The 19551-nt window shown below is 40.8% G+C and overlaps 1 protein-coding gene across 5 annotated transcripts in view; it reads left to right on the forward strand.

The window, feature by feature from the left end:
- The window catches only part of USP54 (ubiquitin specific peptidase 54), a 121120-nt gene that overhangs the window by 25730 nt on the left and 75839 nt on the right, over positions 1-19551 (forward strand). For 3 of the 5 annotated variants that reach the window (XM_081955246.1, XM_081955247.1, XM_081955243.1), the window contains exons 2-3: positions 1336-2116; positions 13251-13343. In XM_081955246.1, coding sequence (XP_081811372.1) covers positions 1970-2116; positions 13251-13343 — 240 coding nt within the window. In that variant the 5' untranslated portion in view covers positions 1336-1969. Of the gene's footprint in view, positions 1-1335; positions 2117-6187; positions 6304-13250; positions 13344-19551 lie in introns of those variants that run through there. The other 2 variants (XM_081955244.1, XM_081955245.1) reach the window with 2 other exon arrangements.

The following is a 19551-nucleotide window of genomic DNA, read 5'->3' on the forward strand; positions in this document are numbered from 1 at the left end:
ACCATAATTTAGCAAATAGACTTTGCATGTTGTACAGATTCGGTCTCTGGTTTAATTACATGCATTCTGTTAAATGATGGAATGAATATCAAATTCTCTGTATGTAAAATAACTATAGCTTAAAAATAAGAATATTCACAAAATAAATATATTATATAGGCTCTCTGTTGTGTTAACTGAAGAAAGTCCACATACTTAACATAGTTTATTAATTTTTTTGCAAAATTTCCCAATTTTTCTACAAGTAAATGTAATTATCTTAAAATTTTCTTATATGAGAAGTATTTAAGAAGGATGTTTCTTGTTTTGTTTTGTTTTCAAATTTAATTTGCAGGCTACCTGCAATTTAGTGAATAAGTTATAGACCTCTAAACAAATGATTGTGCATTCTGCTGCTATAGTTCTTACTGTACTTTAGGACCAAATAAAGAATCTCAATCAACAATCATTCTTAGTAATTGACAGTGGTGTAATATAATCCATTTGAATAAATCAGCTTTAGTTTTTAAAAATATATTTTTGCTATATAGAATAGAATAGAATTCTTTATTGGCCACGTGTGATTGGACACCCAAGGAATTTGGTGCATATGCTCTCAGTATACATAAAAGGAAAGATACATTCGTCACAAATCATAAGGTACAGCACTTAATGATAGCCATAGGGTACAAATAAGCAATCAAATCACACTAGGAAACAGTCAATATAAATTGTAAGGATACAAGCAACAAAGTTACAGTTATACAGTCTTAAGTGGGAGGAGATGGGTGATAGGAACAATGGGAAGATTAATAGTAATGCAGACTTAGTAAATAGTTTGACAGTGTTGAGGAAATTGTTTGTTGTTTTGAGGGTAGGACTTGAAACAATTTATGTCCAGGATGCGAAGGGTCTGTAAATCTTTTCACAACCCTCTTTTTGACTTGTGCAGTATACAGGTCCTCAATGGAAGGCAGGTAGTTGTTTTTTCTGCAGTTCTAATTATCCTCTGAAGTCTGTGTCTGTCTGGTTGGGTTGCAGAACCAAACCAGACAGTTATCAGATGACAGGCTCACCAATTCAGTAAAATACACACCACTTTTTACTTACCATTAACTGTTATCCAAATTCATCCCATTTAACCTGTTCTAGTAACATTTATGGAAAAGGCTAATTATTGTATTTCTTTGGTCATTTGGTGGGATTTTGTTTTCCGTTCCTGAGTTTCTGGGGCGAGGTGAGGGAATGCTGATCTTGGCAGAAGAAAACTAAGATGTTAATTAAATGATGCAAGCCTTTGATTATTCTCTCTCCCTCCCTCCCCTCTCCCCCCCTCTCTTCCTCTTTCTGCCACAGCTAGACATTCTTCTCACAAGAAAAGGAAGAACAGAAGATACTACTCAAGTCTTGCTGAGGAAATTAAAGGAACTTCAAGAAGATCCTCTCTGTCTGAATTAAAAGACAGTATTGAATCTCTGCTTGTTTTGCTTATAAAAAGTGAAGTTGCCTGTACCAATATTCCAGAAAGAAAATGACAGAGGAATAACTAGCTTTTTGGTTGCTAGATTTTTTTTTCTTATTTAACTTTGCCTGCTTATTAGTCTACAGAGATTACAAAAGAACAGAAGGTTATTTTTCTGGTTTTTAGTATTTTTGAATATGTTTTACACTCCAAATAAACTTTTTAGACTAGATATAGAACTTCATTATGATCATTCTTGGAAAAACTATATATTTTTTTAGTTTGCCTCCTAGTTTTTTTCCAGATACAAAGATGTTTTCCTGTCATAGCATATTACTGTAACAATATTGCAGTATTATTTCTGGATTTAAAAGAAATATGGTGTTCGTGTCACTTCATGAGATACTACTGAGGAATGTGGAGGAAGTTTTATATTTTCGCATTGTGTAACTTAGTTTTGATTTTGAATCTTTAAACCACAGACACACCTATAGAACCAGTTTTATATTGCAAATCCAAATGTAAAAGATGTCTTGGAAGAGAAATTATTTTTCTGTGGGACAGGGTGGTGTGCAAGACATGTTTACTCCACGAAATACAACATCTATAGCACCAAGTAAAGGTCTCATCAATGAGCCAGGACAAAATAGCTGCTTCTTGAATAGTGCTTTACAGGTAAGAAATCTGAAATAACAATGTGCCTATCTTTTATATAAAAAACTTTCTAATGTTTTAAAAGCATATATAATTCAGTGCTATGGAGTCTTTTGTTGGACTCTATTATAAACTTACCTCCTCTTAATCTAGTTTTCAGATTTGCTGGCATAGTATATAACATACATATAGTCAATATAGATATAAGGTATTTAGTATCTTGGATTTGAGTCCTTGTGTTAGTATTTTGCTTTCATTTTGAAAATAACAAGGTTGGTATTATACGTTTCCCGTATAATTTTTCAGAATGTATCAAATGACAAAATTGTTTTCCTGCTTTCTTGCTATTGTCACAATATATATTAAGCACAAATACAACCATGAATGCTTCATTTGAATGAATTTTTGACAGGTTATTGGAGTCCTCTTAATTTCTTTGCATGTGAAAGTAAATAAGAGACATGAAGTTTTGATGTAAAATTTCGTGAACAAGGATTTTGTGGATAAAAGAGACACCTTAAAAAATCTTTTATTTGTAAGAATATTTTCATTCATTATAAAAATGTTTTTATTCAGTAGTAAAAGAGGGCACGACATTTTCTGAAGACTTTAAACATCTACGTAGCTTGTTTGGCTTTAAGAGGATATAGGGGAAAGTACATCATCAGAAAATAAGAAAATGTCAGAAAAACTAAAAGACTAAAGTCATAATTTTAGAGTTCCTAAAAACATTGCCATATCCACAAGATTTGTAGACTGAAGGCAGCTTTGAACATGGAAATCGGAGCATACATTCTGGATACTTTACTGTATATCTAATAATGTAACACCGTAAAGTAAGATAGTTTGGCCAATATGTTGTAATCAGTTTCTTGTAAATCATAGCATAGGGAATAAAGTTGAGAAATAGGATGGGAGCCGACAAGGAAGAAGCAGAAATACGCATCCACTTGGCAAAAGACAAACATTGTGACCGAACTAAAACGTGAGAATTCCTAGAACTTGACAAGCAACACAGAGTAAGCCCTGAATTGTTGCATCAGAAATTTCTTTTTTCTTTTTTTGTTCCATTCTAAATCTAGCATTAATGCTAAGATTATTTCCAGTGCAAGAGGAGTTCTGATCAGATGGAATGCTTATATTTTATAGGCAGAGTGTCTCAGTGTTACACATATTAGTATTTCCTATTTTTATTTTTATAATTCTAGCATATGGAAGCTTTAGCTATAAGTATTATAGGTAGAATGTGAAGCATTACAGCTGATAGGTGTTTTCAACAAAAATACACCAACTGATGATTTAATGAACAGCAATGAATAAAGGGATATTTAAACCCCCTTCCCTCTACTTTTAATATAAAAATATAATTTTCAATAAAATATAAACAGCTAATAATAATTAATAGTGCAACATGAGAGTTTTTATCTAAGTCCTAAAACTATATATAAACTTGTTTGGTAAGTAAGCAAGCGGCTCCCGAATGTATGTCTATAACATATTGTAAAGAATATCTCATTTAAATCCCTTTTGCTCTTCAAATTAGTCTCTTGCATTAATAGCATTTTCCTGTAAATACTCATAACAGATTAGATACTTGGTAGACTTGGTAGATCAATGTGACTTTTACTGTCATAACATTAATAAAGGAAATTTGCTTTTTATTCAACATTAAACTTAAAGCAGAGATTTTAAGTATACAGTTGATCTTGAATAATAAGTTGACCAAAATTCAGTCAAACTTGTGACTAAAAAAGGGGGGAAGCATGTGGAGCAGTGAGACAGGAGGCTGCATGGGGTGCCAGTGCCACCAGTAGGCAGGGTGGAGCTTCCCTATGCACCATGTGCCAGCTTACCTCACAGCCCCCACAGCCAGGCCATCCATGTCCCGACAACTGCCTCAAAGCTGTGGCACTGGTTCATTGCTCAGCCTCCTCCATTGCAGCCACAAGCAAACAGAAGAAGTGGGCTGGCAACAAAGCGGGGCCCTACTGGATGGGGTTGCTGGAGCCACCGTGAGGCGAGGCAGGTATCAGGTGGCCTGGCATCACACCACACAGCCTCCTGCTCCGCCACAAGCACAAGTAGTAGAACTAGAGGGGGGGGGGAGATAACATCCCCGAAAATAAGCCCTAGTGCTTATTTCAGAGCTTAAAAGAAAATAAGACCAGGTCTTATTTTGGGGAAAACATCGGTATTTTGAACTATTCCTAAGGATACATTGCTGACCAATACATTTGAAATGGGAAAGCTATTATATGCTCTGTTTTCCTAGCAACTACTCAAAATTCTGGCTGCCATATTTTAGATAATGTCTAATTTTTGGAGGATCTTCTGAAATAACCACCCTTGCAGTGTGTTAATGTAACTGAAATGTGACAACCACCACTTTGACCAAGTTAGCATACTTCAGAAATGATCGGGTTGGTGTAACATTTGAAACTCAAATAATACTTTGCACCTCAGTATCTGGGATTGCCTGAGTATCAGATGCTCCCAAATTTACCCACTCCTTCAAGGGAATGCTGTTCCATTCAAGATGGATAAATTACCAAATTTGGATCAGTCTTATCCTTCAGAAGGCTCACCTCCAGTTTGTTCAAAATTATTTACATGCTTTGAGATCTGTTTTACTTCCAGACATTGGTTCAGGATATCTACTGCCACATCACTTGAGAATTCCATTACAATTATTCATAGAGACATGCCCAAAGTAGCATTTTGAAACTACCTGACAAATAGAATATAGAAGTAGATCATGATAAAACATTGTTTTTTCAATTTACCCCTCAAGATAATATTTTTATCAATAGCACAAAACAGAAAAACCAGTTAGAGGACCACCTACTTTAATCCAAATATTTTGGAGCTATGATACCACTATTTAATTTTCCTTATCCAAAAGAGAGAGAATGATGTGCCAACTGTTAACTTAGTTTTGTCCCTAGTTGTCATGAAGGCAGTGAGGTCCTGAGTAATAGCAGAGGCAGCACTTTCAATGTGAATACTGAAGTCCTTGGGGCTGAGAGCTGGGGGCTCTCAGGACTGTTTCAGTAGTCCTGGTAGGAAGACTGTCTGACAGCAGGGTATACTGGACAACATCTCTAGTTCTCTGTCTTGATCCATACTTCCCTGAAGAACACAGGTATTCTAGACACTGGTGAATTTGTTGGTAAAAGAATTAAAGATTGTTTTGGCTGTACCTCTCAATACCGAGTTGATATGCAGTTGTTTGCGTTGTTGGAGAACATAAAATCTGAGTCTAGAGGTGGTGTAGAGTGTACTAGGTACAGAGATATATAGATTAACTTTGCTGTTCTGAATCAAATGCTTCATTATATTTTTAAACGTTGCAATAAAACTCCCAGAGACCTGCCAATTTGGAGAGGGGGCCAAAATGTGATATGCATTAACATAGTGTTCTACTCTGGAGTAGTTCCTTTGCTACCTGACTCAGCACCCAGCAGTCCAATCAGCAATCATTTCTTCCTCTTTCATGCAGGAAACACATATCACAGTCTTACTAAAACTATAAGTAATTTAACCAGATAACTTTACTTATAGGGATAAAAGAAAAAGAATTATTAGCACATCTATTTGGAAGATCTACTTGCCTTTTTCCTTTTCTAGTTAATAAAGGGCTGGTTAGTCTTGGATTGTCTAGAATAGCAGATGGTCTAATAGGTAAATTATATTCAATATGTAGATTATATTTTGGTGTGGATGGAGGATTGGAGGAGTATTCCGGAGCAAAATTTTGTTTGACAACTTGTTAGGTAGGGTCTTCAGTAAGGAGGAAGATATCAAAAGGTGGAAGTCAGCAATTTTTTCTTTTATTGTTATATATTGATTTTGTGAAAGTTTATGTGACTCACAGTACTTTTACCTTGTATTTCTAACTGAAGCAATGTAATGAATTTTCGACACTTATCTGTGATTGCAGTAAAGTTTATGTATGTATTTATTATATTGGATCCTATTTGATGCTTTTAGATAAGACAAGTGTATAAAATACACACAATTCACTGAGATATTTAACATTTGAACAATAGAAAATAAATTATTATAAAATAAAATCTATTGTTTATTAATGGGCTTTATGGCTGGAAAGCTGACAGTTCATGTTCAAGACCTGTGCTCCATGTGGCAGGCTGAGGTCCCATCCTTGCCCCAGCTTCTGCCTGAGTTTGAAAGCATGCAAATGCTAGTAGGTAAATAGGTATCACTTTGGTGGAAATGTAACCACACTCCATAATGTCATGCTGGCCACATAATTATAGAAATGTCTTTGGACAGTGTTGGCTCAGTGGTCTTGAAATGGATATGAGTACCACTCCCTATAGTCGGCAATGTAAAATTCGCAGGGACTCCTTTACCTTTATGTCTATTAATAGCCAACATTGCTATTTAATTGACTATGGTATAGTCTCTGTAGTATTTATTAGTATAACTGCTTAATAAATTATGATTATATGTACATCAGATATTCCCAGACACCAGCCTTCTATATACCAAGTGTGTTATAGGTTTCTGGTACTTGAGGTGCTGACTGTACATGAGATGTGGCACCACTAATGGTGCCTGCTGGACATGCATGAAAACCTGCCTTGGTCTCTTGCCTGAAAATGAAAGATGCAGAGAAGACTACTCCATTGAGTGTTGAAAGTAACAATTCAGCAAAATTATTTTGAATGGTTAAGAGTCTACTATCATCTGTCCCAGACCATCCCTTATTGAATCTTTTTGAAGCCTGCTATGACAGATTTGCAAGTAATTTAAAAGATATCTTCATGCTAAATTTTCACTGTTTTGATACAGTATCTTGTTCCCCCTTCACATAGACATTGTATGAAACTCAGGCACATATTAGTCAGCAATTTTATTTTTTTTCCCTATCCAAATGTAGGAGTAAGCACATGTCCTTGTTGAAATTCATATTTACTTGTTTCTGCTCATTCTTTCAGTTTTGAGATTCTCCTGATCCTTCTATTATTTTTAAAGTTCTTTTCTATTTCCTTGTGTGCTTTGCATATGTGATCATATTTCCTAGCCCATCATCCAAGTCATTTCTAAATATGGTGTTTGAAAACAGAACCATATGGAATGCTATATTTCCATTCTAGCTTGAATGTAGCCACTGACATAAACCCCTTGGATATATCAAAGAATATATGATATGATTGTTGGGTATGATTGTGGGGTATGATTGCTCAACCAATTTGGTATCTATGGTAGGATAGTTTAGCCCACATTTTGCCATCTTCTCTACTACAATCTCATAGAAGACTTTGTCGAATGCTTTATTGAATGTGATGTTTATGTTGCCAGCATACACATGGTCAACTAAGCCTGTCACTATGTCAGACCTGATCAACAGCTCAAGAATTTATTCTAAGTGCTCACAAATGGATTGCTGGCTAATATGTGCCTGAGTTTCATCCAATACTTGTATTAAGCTGACAAAACTGTTTGCTTGCTTGTTAAAAATATATGCTGCCCATATCCACCCACCCCAATTTTTGGAGTTAAAATAGTTAGCCTTTTCCAGTCCTTTAGTACTGAACATGTCCTTCATTATTTCTCCAAAATGGCATTCACAAACTTCTTCAGAATTTTTGGAGTAATTGATTTGGTTCTGAGAAAGTTGTACAAGGGACACTATCTGACCCCCTTCTATGGTAGGTCTCTCAAATTATTTAGGTTTTAAAATGTGAAACTTACAGGTTTTCAGCTTATCTCACGCTTCTTTGAATTTTGTACGTTTATTTGATGCAACCAAGGAGTAATATTGGATGGATCCTGTGTGTAGAGGATACCTCTTTCCATGAAGTGTCACTGAGTTTAGAGAGACTACTCCTGAAGACCCTCTCTGGATTGAAAGGTTTATGATAACCCAATAACAAACATCCTTTGAGGAAGGACTGGGAAGTAAAGAGAGAAATGTCCTTTCAATAGCATACATTATTAGCAAAAAATAGATGTTTTCATCTGTTTTAATCTGAGTTTAGCCCTAATTTTAGGACTGAATTAGCTTTGGTTTCTTTTGTGGAACAACATCTGATTACTTCTTACTATCGGTCCACGATAGAAAGTGTCCTCATACTGTATAACAGCATAGTATGCTGATTTAACAGCCGTGGATAGGAAGGCACTACAGAGATTGATTAACTTTGCATAGAAACAATTGGTTGTCCCCTAATACCACTGGATGACATCACCAGGTCTCGCTGCTTCAGCAGAGCAAGGAAGATACTTAGGGATGATTCACACTCTGGCCAGTGTGTCTCTTCACTTTTACCACCAGGCAGAAGACACAGAAGTATAGCCATCCGGAAAAGCAGGTTTAAAAATAGCTTCTACCCATAGGCTGGCAGACTCCTAAACATTTAGCACCACAAACAGATTAATATGATGAATTTCACTTGTGTCAGTGTAGTGTGTATCCATATACCATAATAGAAGATCATACACCAGAGTAATATACATGTTGCACAGAATATAACGTACATACAGAAACATATGACTAGTCGTCCCCCCCCATTTACTTGTATAAGGATTATTCTCCATGGTATCGACGGGAGTCCAAGATGGGTTACTCTAGCCTGCTAACTCTTTGAATTGAAATTCTGAAGACACGCCTCCCTGGTAATGGTCCTCAGTCTTTCAACTCAGTCTCAGCTCATAGGATGTATCTTCAAGCTCAGAGTAGACCTGCTAGATGAGGCTAGACCTGCTACAGCTACGAGAGTCCCCCCTCTCGCAGTTATGGCCTCCTGCCCTTTCGAGGGCCCACCTTGAGGACGGGTTCATTAACCCAGAGAGGTGGAGGAAGCGCACATTGAGGGGTTTTTTAATTAATTGCTTTTTAAAAATTGTAAGGGGTTCCAGGGATGGGGGGGGGGGAACAGGTCAGGAGGGATGGGAGAGCCAGGCATCTAGGTGTGGTCGAAGGAGGAGGGAGCGGAGTGGGGGAGGAAAGGGAAGAGAGCATTCCTGTGCAGGGCTCTTTGATACCAACGGTCGTGGGGAGGGGCAGGTGCAAGGACAGATCAAGAGCGCGTAATCTGTTGGGAGACCGGGGTTTTTGGTCATACCCGGTCGTTTGTACCAACCCCTGCATACTAGGTGGTCAGGATCTACAGACCCAAGGCCTGAGACTGCTGTTATGCAACGCGAGGTCCGTTGTCAATAACGCCCCCCTCATCCACGATCTAATTTTGGAGGGGGAGCCGGACCTCGCAGGAATAACTGAGACCTGGTTGGGCCACGAGGGAGGCTTACCCCTCGTGGAAATGTGCCCGCCAGGTTATCGAGCATTTCACCAGCCTCGGGCCCAGGGAAGGGGCGGTGGGGTAGCAGTGATTATCCGGGAAGACTTGGAGCCGAGAGAGTTCACTGTGCCACAGACATCCGGGTGTGAGTCCCTTGTCGTGAGATGGGGCCCAGGGAGGCAGTTGGGCCTGCTGATAGTATACCTGGCTCCTCGCTATACATCAGCGGCCCTGCCTGAACTCCTCGAGCTGATCTCATCGGTGGCGGTTGAGACCCCCAAACTTTTAGTGATGGGGGATTTTAATCTGCCGTCGATGGGAGAAGCGTCTGAGGGGGTTCGGGAGTTCATGGCTTCCATGACAGCCATGGACCTGACCCAATTAATTCAGGGCCCTACTCACGAGGGAGGCCACACGCTGGACCTTGTCTTTGTCTCTGGCCAGTGGACGAGTGATCTGGGAATAGGGGATCCAACTATTATTCCCCTGTCATGGTCAGATCACTCACTTCTCCGGCTTGACTTCCCCGGTGCTACCCCCCGCTGCGGGGAGGCGGAACCGGAAGGTATTAGATGGTTCCGCCCCAAGCGCCTGATGGAACCAGATAGGTTCCAGACGGAGCTTGGGCCACCTCCTGTGGACCTGACCCGCCCCCGAGTGGAGGACCTGGTAGACGCATGGAATAGTGCGACTACCGGGGCCCTAGACCGGGTGGCGCCTTTGCGGCCTCTCCTGCGGCGACGAACCACCCTGGCCCCTTGGTTTACCGAGGAGCTAAGGGTGATGAAACGCCACAAGAGACGCCTAGAGAGTCGTTGGAGATCCCCCCGTTCCGAATTTGACCGAGCACAGGCACGAGCCTATTTGAGGACGTACCTTGTGGCATTAAGAGCGGCCAAACGTCAACATTGCGCCGCTCTTATTGCGTCCACAGATAACCGCCCTGCCGCCCTGTTTCGGGTGACTCGCTCTCTCTTGTTTGAGAGACCGCGGGAAGCCCCTTTACAGGGCAGAGCAGAGGAGTTTGGGAAATATCTACAGGACAAAGTCGCTCAAATCCGGATGGGATGGGCCCCTTTCAGTGGTCCAGTTGAGACGCCCGAGGCGAGTCTTGAGGGACCGCTCTGAGAGGAGTTTGACTCGGTTGCCATCGAGGATTTGGACAGGTTGCGTGGACGTCTGCGACCTACCACATGTTTATTGGACCCGTGTCCCTCCTGGCTTGTACTGGCATCCTGGGAGGTTACGCGCAACTAGCTCCTGGGCCTAGTGAACGCTTCGTTGGGTGAGGGGTTTCTGCCGGCCGCCTTGAAAGAGGCGGTTGTGAGGCCCCTGCTCAAGAAGCCTTCCCTGGACCCATCGGATCTAGTCAATTATCGTCCAGTCTCCAACCTTCCTTTTTTAGCGAAGGTTGTAGAGAGTGTGGTGGCACAACAGTTCCCACGTCACCTGGAGGAGAATGATTATCTAGACCCGCGCCAGTCCGGCTTCCGACCCGGGCACAGCACGGAGACGGCCTTGGTCGCGTTGGTTGATGATCTCTGGAGGGCCAGAGATAGGAGTTGTTCCTCTATCCTGGTCCTATTAGATCTCTCGGCGGCGTTCGATACCATCGACCATGGTATCCTGTTGCACCGGCTAGAGGGGCTGGGAGTCAGGGGCACCGTTTTACGGTGGTTTGGCTCCTACCTCTCTGGCCGGACGCAACGTGTGTTGGCAGGGGAGCAGAGATCGACCCGGAGCCCCCTCACATGTGGGGTGCCACAGGGGTCGGTGCTCTCGCCTCTCCTGTTCAACACATACATGAAACCGCTGGGTGAGATCATCTGTGGTTTTGGGGTGGGATATCATCTGTATGCTGATGATACTCAGCTATACATTTCCACCCCGAACCACCCCAACGAGGCCGTTGAAATGATGTCCCGGTGTTTGGAGGCCGTACGGGTCTGGATGGATGGCAACCGACTAAAACTCAACCCTTCCAAGACGGAGTGGCTGTGGCTTCCGGCCTCCCGGTTCAACCAGTTGCTTCCATCTCTGGCCATTGGGGGCGAGCAACTGGCCCCCATGGAACGGGTGCGCAATTTGGGCGTCCTCCTGGATGCCCGGCTGTCCATGGATGACCATGTAACAGCCGTGGCAAGGGGGGCGTTCCATCAGGTTCGCCTGATGCGCCAATTGCGCCCCTTATTGGACCGGGATGCCCTACGCACAGTCACCCATGCGCTAGTGACGTCTCGCCTGGACTACTGCAATGCTCTCTACATGGGGCTTCCCCTGAGATGCACTCGGAGACTGCAGTTGGTCCAGAACGCGGCCACGCGGGTGATTATGGGGAGGACTAGATACTCCCCTGTAACACCTCTCCTGCGCGAGCTGCACTGGCTTCCTGTCGTCTACCGAGTGCGTTTCAAGGTTTTGATTATGATCTTTAAAGCGCTTCATGGCACAGGACCTAGTTACATGCAGGATCGCATCCTGCCCCATACATCCCTACGACCAATCCGCTCACACAGAGAGGGACTTTTTCGGGTGCCGTCCGCTAAACAGTGTCGGGGGGCGACACCCAGGAGCAGAGCCTTCTCTGTGATGGGCCCAGCCCTGTGGAATGACCTCCCCCATGACATCAGGATTACTTCCGATCTCCGCTCCTTCCGTGTACAGCTGAAGACCCACCTCTTTCAATTATCTGGCCTGGCTCAACCGTAAATTTTTTCTTATTCCTCCTGACAGTCCATTCAAATTTTTTAAATTTTTAAATTGTGTTATTACTAATGGGGTATTTTAATGGTGATTTTTAACTGTCTAAATGTGATGTAATTTGTTACCCCCTCCGTGCATGTATGTCTTTGTATATGTTTATGTGTTTGTACATATGTTTTATGTTTTATATGTTTTATTGTACGCCGCCCCGAGTCCTGTCTGGAAAGGGAGCGGCTAATAAATTCAAATTTATTATTATTATTATTATAGCGAATTGCTTGTGATATTTCTTTTTTCCCTGGATTAACGCTTCAAGTTGTCTTGTATTCCTGTATGGACTGCACCAGTAGAGGTTAAATCAATTTCATTGTATACATGATGTACAATGACAATGAAGGCTTTGAACTTGAAGTTTTGCCACTTTGATGTGTGCAGAAACATTCAGAGGAAATACACTTTTGTTGATTTCCCAGTGGCTTTTTATACTTGTGACTTGGTATACTTCTGAATCATCTCCATGATAGAGAGTTGGAGATATGCTTTATCTCTGCCTTGATTTGGTTTTTCTTAATTCTGCCTATTCAAGTGGTTCCTACTCATAAACTAGGAGAGGATTTTTCTCCCTCTTTCCACCATGCCCAGTTCAGACTCCCCTTTTATGTCATCTCCATCCCCTACAAATTTTCCTCTTTACATTGTTTTTCTGTTCTCACTAATTCAGCTACCTTGGTCTTTACTACTTCTGTAATTTAAATAGGTAGAATTGCCCCTCTTTCTATCCCTTTCCAATCCAGTTCCTTCTCTTATGAACATTTCTGTCCTGTATAATGGAAAGGACTGTTGCTGTTTGTTCTTGCCTGTATCATTTTTCCCCTCTCTTCCGTCCCCATGCATTACATCCATCTTAATACATCCATCTTAATACAATATTTCTCATTTAAAAAAAAACTTTTACGTATAGATTGTAACATTCAAGTAAAGGGATTTTCTGTTTTTTTTAATATATTCACAATAATTATTATAAAATTATTCACCTTACATGGATGTATTTTTTCTTATCAATGAATTACGTAGAATGTATGCTTTCAAATGTAGTTATACTCTCAGATGTTATTAAAACCAGTTTTCTTCCCTAAAACATTCCAAAGAAAATTGATTAAAAGTAATAATACTTTGCTTTCTAGGTACTCTGGCATCTTGATATTTTTCGACGCAGTTTTCGACAACTTACAACACACAAATGCATGGGAGATTCCTGTATATTTTGTGCCCTCAAAGTAAGTGAATGAATTCAACAGGAGTCAATAAATACATATCTATGTAATTATTAGAAGTGTCTGTATCTATAAAAAGAGTATTAATTTCATTACAAAAATGCATTGATGTTATATTGATTTATAATTTCATATTTATATGTATATTAGCTGTTACATGGCCACGCGTTGCTGTGGCCCAGTCTGGTTAAATGGAAAAGAAAGAAAAGAGAAAGAGCAAGTCCCCCGGCAGAGGCAGCCCCCGCATGGAAGTGAACCATGGTGGACCCTGCAGGAGCCGCCAAGGAGGACGCTCCCACAGGCCCCGGCCTGGCACCCTCCAAGCTCCCCGCGACGGGCAGCCTCCGGAACGACGGGCTGGATAGGGCCCCTCCGCACATGGGCAGGGGGACCCCAGCATGGGAGGGAGGCTGGGAGTGTCAGTTGTGGGTGTAGTGGGGTGGCGGGTGGGTGCTGCTGTTGGTCAGGCCTTGGGGCTGCACCAGGGCTGTTGGCCTTGTGGAAGTTGTTGAGCGTCTCCTTGGAGGAGCTGCGTTCAGGCTCCTCCAACTCGATGGCTCGGGAGAGCGAGACGTGAGGATCTCGGAGGAGGAGAAGTGCGACTCCTCCAGGTCATCGTAGGTCATCGTAGCCGCCACAGTGCCGCTACCCCGTTGGAGCCGCCTTGGCGAGGCCTAGCTGGCTCGCTGTGAGGGGATTGGAAAGCGCGCTCAGCCGGCTGGGCTGAGGAGATGCTCCACCTCCTCTGGAGCTCCACTGGGCTGGGCGGGGGAAGGCCGGCTTAAGGGTGGGAGGAGGTGGCCGAGGGATGGGGCAGGTGCCGCCCCACCTCAGACAACAAAGGCCTGGCGGGAGGGGAGGAGAGAGAGGGGAGGGGGAGGCCGAAAGGCTTCGGCTCCCCTTGGTGGAAATGGAAATCTCGTCGGAGGAGGGCCGGAAAGGGGAAAGCCGCAACTCAGCCACACATATAAAGGGACCATCGGGACGAAGCTGGAGAGAGGCTGAACTGTTCCGAATATACTATACTCAAGATATGAACGCTATGGTAAGCGACACAGCTGTATTCCAACACAATGTCACACGAAATAATTAAATCAAAATGAAAATAAATCAAAATCTATGAACATTCAATATAACAATGCAATGGGAAACATTGAAGTGGAATTGTGAAATATTTAGTATAGCGTGTGTTGCTTTTATGTCCAGCAGATGGCGCTGGTTTTCAAAAAAGCATGTTTTTACAAAAACATGTTTTTAACTGTCACAGGTGTGACATCTATATATTACACATATATAAAAACATGCGCATATTTGAATGCAACATTGTGTCAAAATTTCAAAGCAATCGGTGAAGAACTTTCGGAGATTTGAGATTTTGAACAAACATTATATTTTTATTTATATAGATTGTTTGTGCAGCATTTTCACTAGATTTGCTGTACATTCTTCCAAGCATGTCAAGGGTTTTTAGAAGTCTGGCATTCACTGGTGTTTTCCCCTCCCCAAACATTGGCAAAAGCCTGAGCCTTTGGGGAGGGAAAACCATCAAGCTAACACCGTCCTTCTGAATGGCTCAAAAGGCTGGCTTTCACTTATCATTTCCACCAGATTTGAGATATGTTCCTCCAACACACCTTCCTCCATTGATTTTCTGAAGATGCTGGCAGAGAAGATTTCAAACAGTGATCACATTATTGTGGGGCAGTTGTCACAGGTTGTAATTGTAAAATAGGTTGCCAAGTACCTGAAATTCAACCACATGACTATGGATGAGACCATTTACAACAGCCAAAGGTGCCTTACAGGCTGCCCAGCACCTGCTCCAAGACTGTCATAAATGTGAATGCTCATAAAACATCCCGTTAGAAGTCAAGGAGAGGAACCAAACAAATGTTCTCTAGAACATCCTTTATTAGAAAAAACTGGAGTGTTTTGAGTTTTTTTATTTAGAAAATGGTAGATCATGTTAGGGGTTAATAAAATTATGCTTGGGGAGAAAGTATTTCAACAAAACTAAAATGGGAGAGTATTAAGATAGGCTGACTTCTACATGTTAGTAGTAGTGTTAACAGTAGTCAACTTTGTTTATTTGGAAAAGATAATGGGGAATAAGTTTATTTATGACTATTAATTATAATGACTGTATATAATCTTCAGAATTAGAAAAAAAATTAAACATAATTTGTTGGGAAACATGGATGGGAGAATAATGTAGTATCCAGATTCTTTTCACAGATACAGGTATTCCTCAAGTTACAACCATAATGAAGCCTGCCCATTGCAGTCATAAGTTGTAACAGTCACAAAGGTGATCAGTCATATGACTGATTTTACAACCTTTCTTGCAGCAGTCATTTAAATAAACACTGTGGTCATAAGCAATTGCTGCAGTCATTAAGAGAATGCAATGGTCATTAACCAAACCAATTGTTGCTATGTGGCTGGTTTTGCCAAAAACTGGAAATAATTTTCAGTTTTCATATTGTAAAATGTTTTCATATGTTCATGGGATGATGCAAAAAGCCATGAATTCAGCTGGTTATCAAGCGCCAAAAATACAATCATGTGACCCTGGGGCGAATTTCAGAACTGAATCTGGGTCATGATTGGATCTTTTCTCATTAGTTCTTCTCTGCTTCTAGTTAGCCATTTGTCCAGGTTGCTATAATAATTCCTGCACTGGGCAAGGGGTTGAACTGTATCATTGGAAGGTCCTTCCCAACTGTCAGATTTCAAGTGTAATTTATGAGGAAATTAAAAAAAACTGGAGTAAATGCAGCTTTGCTTTTATCCGTCAGTGCTCTTTTGTTTAACTTTTAAGTTTTCTGAGAGTTGTGATCTCTTACAGAAAGCCTGTTTTGAGTGAAAATATTTTTTTCCTGAAATATAGTTTTTCAAGTAGTTTATAAAAGCTGACATTTAAAGGCAGTTATTAATTTAAGATAATTATTGTGTTATATTTTGTAACTTGCTTTTGAATTATAAATAAAACCTGAGAACCCACAAGTGAAAAAATATTTTCTCCTTCAGTCCCCCACTCCCATTGTTGTTAATCAATATATAAAGTTGCAGTTCTTATATGTTCAAAGGTTATTTATATTTTGAATATCTTATTCCTCAATATTAATCTTACATTCTGCAATAGTTAATTTGTCTTACTTATATTTCTTATTTATATGCATGTACCCATACTAGTTTCATTCCACAACTTGCCATAACCATAACCTGTTAGTTATTCAGATAAAGTATGCTTGCATTACATTGTCATCTGAGTTATAACATTGCCAATAAACACAAATGTGAAAATGTGAATTTTCATTTTTTTATTTAAGTTAATGCTCTTAATAATTGTAGGAGCACATAATAAGCTTTTTTATCTGTTCCCGTGTTGACATCTGTTGAGCATCCTTGCATTTTTTTTACCAAACTGATGAATACATTTTATTGGCAGCTTGTTTATTTTTGCTCATGGAATGAGTAGGGGAAAACTTCCCAGTGGAACAAAACAAGTTACAAAGAATTTGTTTGCTTTTAGTGACTGTGGTGCCAGGATGTAGGACAGGGGATGTTTTGTTGTGGCTAGAGAATAATGAAGCCTTCATTTGTAGATTCTAATAGTGCCTCTGTCTTACAGGATTTTCATATGACAAAAGCTCGAAGAATTAATTTTCAGGATTGAAAGTGTGCTTTCTGAGATGAAAGATGAGATTTGTAGTGTTTGCACTAATAAAGGACAAAAAATACTGTTTTGGTTTTGAGGAAAAATTCATAGCCATTGTACAATAAAAGAACTAGTAATTTCACTTAGTAATTTCTTCCCTCCTGCACTCCCATTTCTGATTCGCATATTACATGCTTCAATCATTAAAAATACTAGCTACGTACAAACTTGAATTGTATTTTCCATTTATGGAACAAAATTGTATGAAGTACTCCTTAGTAATTTGGGTAACTGAATTAATAAATAGGCTTCCCTTTGGCCAAAAGCCTCATAAATTCTTCTTCTATTTCTTTCTGTTACTTAAATCCTATTAGTTATCATTTATCAATGTTGCTATCAGGTAGCTGTGTTGATAAAATAAATTTATTTTTTAGAGAAAAAAACAAATAAAAATACTACTGTTATATAATTATGATAGTATTGTCTTGTGTCTATAGTTAAGACATTTACAAAATAATACAAAGTACATGGGGTGGGGGGAACGACAGCAGTGTCTATGGACAGATTAATTTAGATACTCATGAATGCATCAGTCCATTTCATAAATATCTACGCCAGTATCTTAACAATCTGAAAACAAGATGCTACATTCCTATGGAATAAATTAGACAATCACTCCTGGCTGACAAACTCACTTATTCATCCACACAAATATGGAATACATAAATCATAAAGACCTGCACAAATGCCTATACAGAAAGTCTGAAGCTTCAAATCAAGGCTGAATTAATAAAGTGATTATATTGGAAGCTAGTGCATTAAAAGAGAAGTTTGAAAAAAGCACGGAATGTTGAAAACCCTAAGCAAGAACGGAATTTGAAGCTCAACCACAATCTGGTACAACCATTACATTATCAGGCTATGAACCAAGGACCAGAGGATCTGGCACACATTTGGAATAGAAATCGCTTTTTTTTTTAATTATTCCCTTATGAATGTCTTATCAGCCATCAGGTTCCTGGCCAACAAGTGGGAAAACAAAATGTGTTTGTCCAAAAGGTCAAAAACAGCTGAAAAATCTAGGTGATTGGTTGGAAACAAAAGGGTTGCATCTATGTATAGATCGGTAATGCCCTTGAAGGTCAAAAATTTGGAAAATACCAAAGTTGACAATGCTAACTTGTCACACGGCCCCCAACAACAGAAAACAACCCTTCCCCACTCACCCCAAGCAGTGGTGGCAGCGAGGCTGGGCCTAAAGTAAGATCCAGACTCAACTTCAGACTAGCGTCATGTCAGGCCTGTAGTTATATTCCTTTTAGGATCTTTGGCCTGCCACACTTTCTTATAATTTCCTATGCTGTTTCATTAGTGTAGTAGTTGGGAGGGGGGAATAGAAAGGAGTAGAATTGTGGAATGTTTTGTTGTCATTTTTTTTGGAAACTCAAGGTCATCTTTTGTCTCCGCACCTCGACACCTGACTGGAAGCAGAGGGGTGTAGATGCCAGCGTGGAAGATGATGATTGGAACATGTGATGGATTATGGGGTGTGGGGATAGATCATGAACTTTCAACTGGGTGGAATTCCAGGAAGAAGATCAGAGTTGGAATTCCACAGAAGTGCCAACATGCCTGTATGATTAAATTGGAACTTTAAGGATGATTCTGCCTTGGTCTCTGATTGATTTCATGCATGGTATTTGGAATGCTGACATCATTCCAACTCTCTCTTTAAAATAAATCATTAGCACCCCCCCTCGCAGGGGGGGCTGGTGAGGGGGGTGCTGACTTCCCAACGCTGACCGGGACAGCGTAAAATATCAGCGAACAATTATGAGTAAGCTTTTGGTGATAAGAAGCTGAGAGCCGACACTTCTTGCTATCTTCAAAGGCAAAGGAATCTGCTTCAAGATTTATTGCATCTGGCAAGAGGACGGAGGGGGCTGGAAAAGACTTTTTCTACACCCGGTTAGAGGATGGCCAGAAGATCTGATGAAAGGAGATCCCAGCCATCCCCACGCAGTCATCTCTGATGGGCTTCCCGGACCATTTCGGACAACTAAACGTGAGTACATGCTCCCCCTCCTTCCCCTCAACTTGGAAGCTAGGCTTGGAAAAAAACCTGGAGTGGAGATTTTGACTCCTTCCAGACAGCGATAAATGAAATGACTTATTACCCTGCAACTGAGTGGGAGACAGATTCCCTATCAAAATGGGAATTTCAACCCAGACAGCAAGAAGGGTATTGGCCAGCATCTTTCACATGCCAGCCACAAATTGGGCTGCAACCAGTGAATGAAGCACCACCAGATTGGGTTTTTTTCCAGAGTATGGATGGATAAGATGCCACTGTGCACTTCCTGTGCCATCAACATGGGAAAATGCTCCAAGCCAGCAGAGGGCACCTACTTGGCCCATAACTCCTCCAAGCCAGCAGGAGGGTCCTTGGCACATAAAACCCCCTAGCCAGCCATTGTTGGTTGAACAACCTGTGAATCAGGCAACCCTGGGATGGGTCTTAACCCCAGGTCATGGATGGGAGGGATGCCA

Source organism: Natrix helvetica (genome assembly GCF_964273705.1).
Source record: "Natrix helvetica genome assembly, chromosome: 5".
NCBI lineage: Eukaryota > Metazoa > Chordata > Lepidosauria > Squamata > Natricidae > Natrix > Natrix helvetica.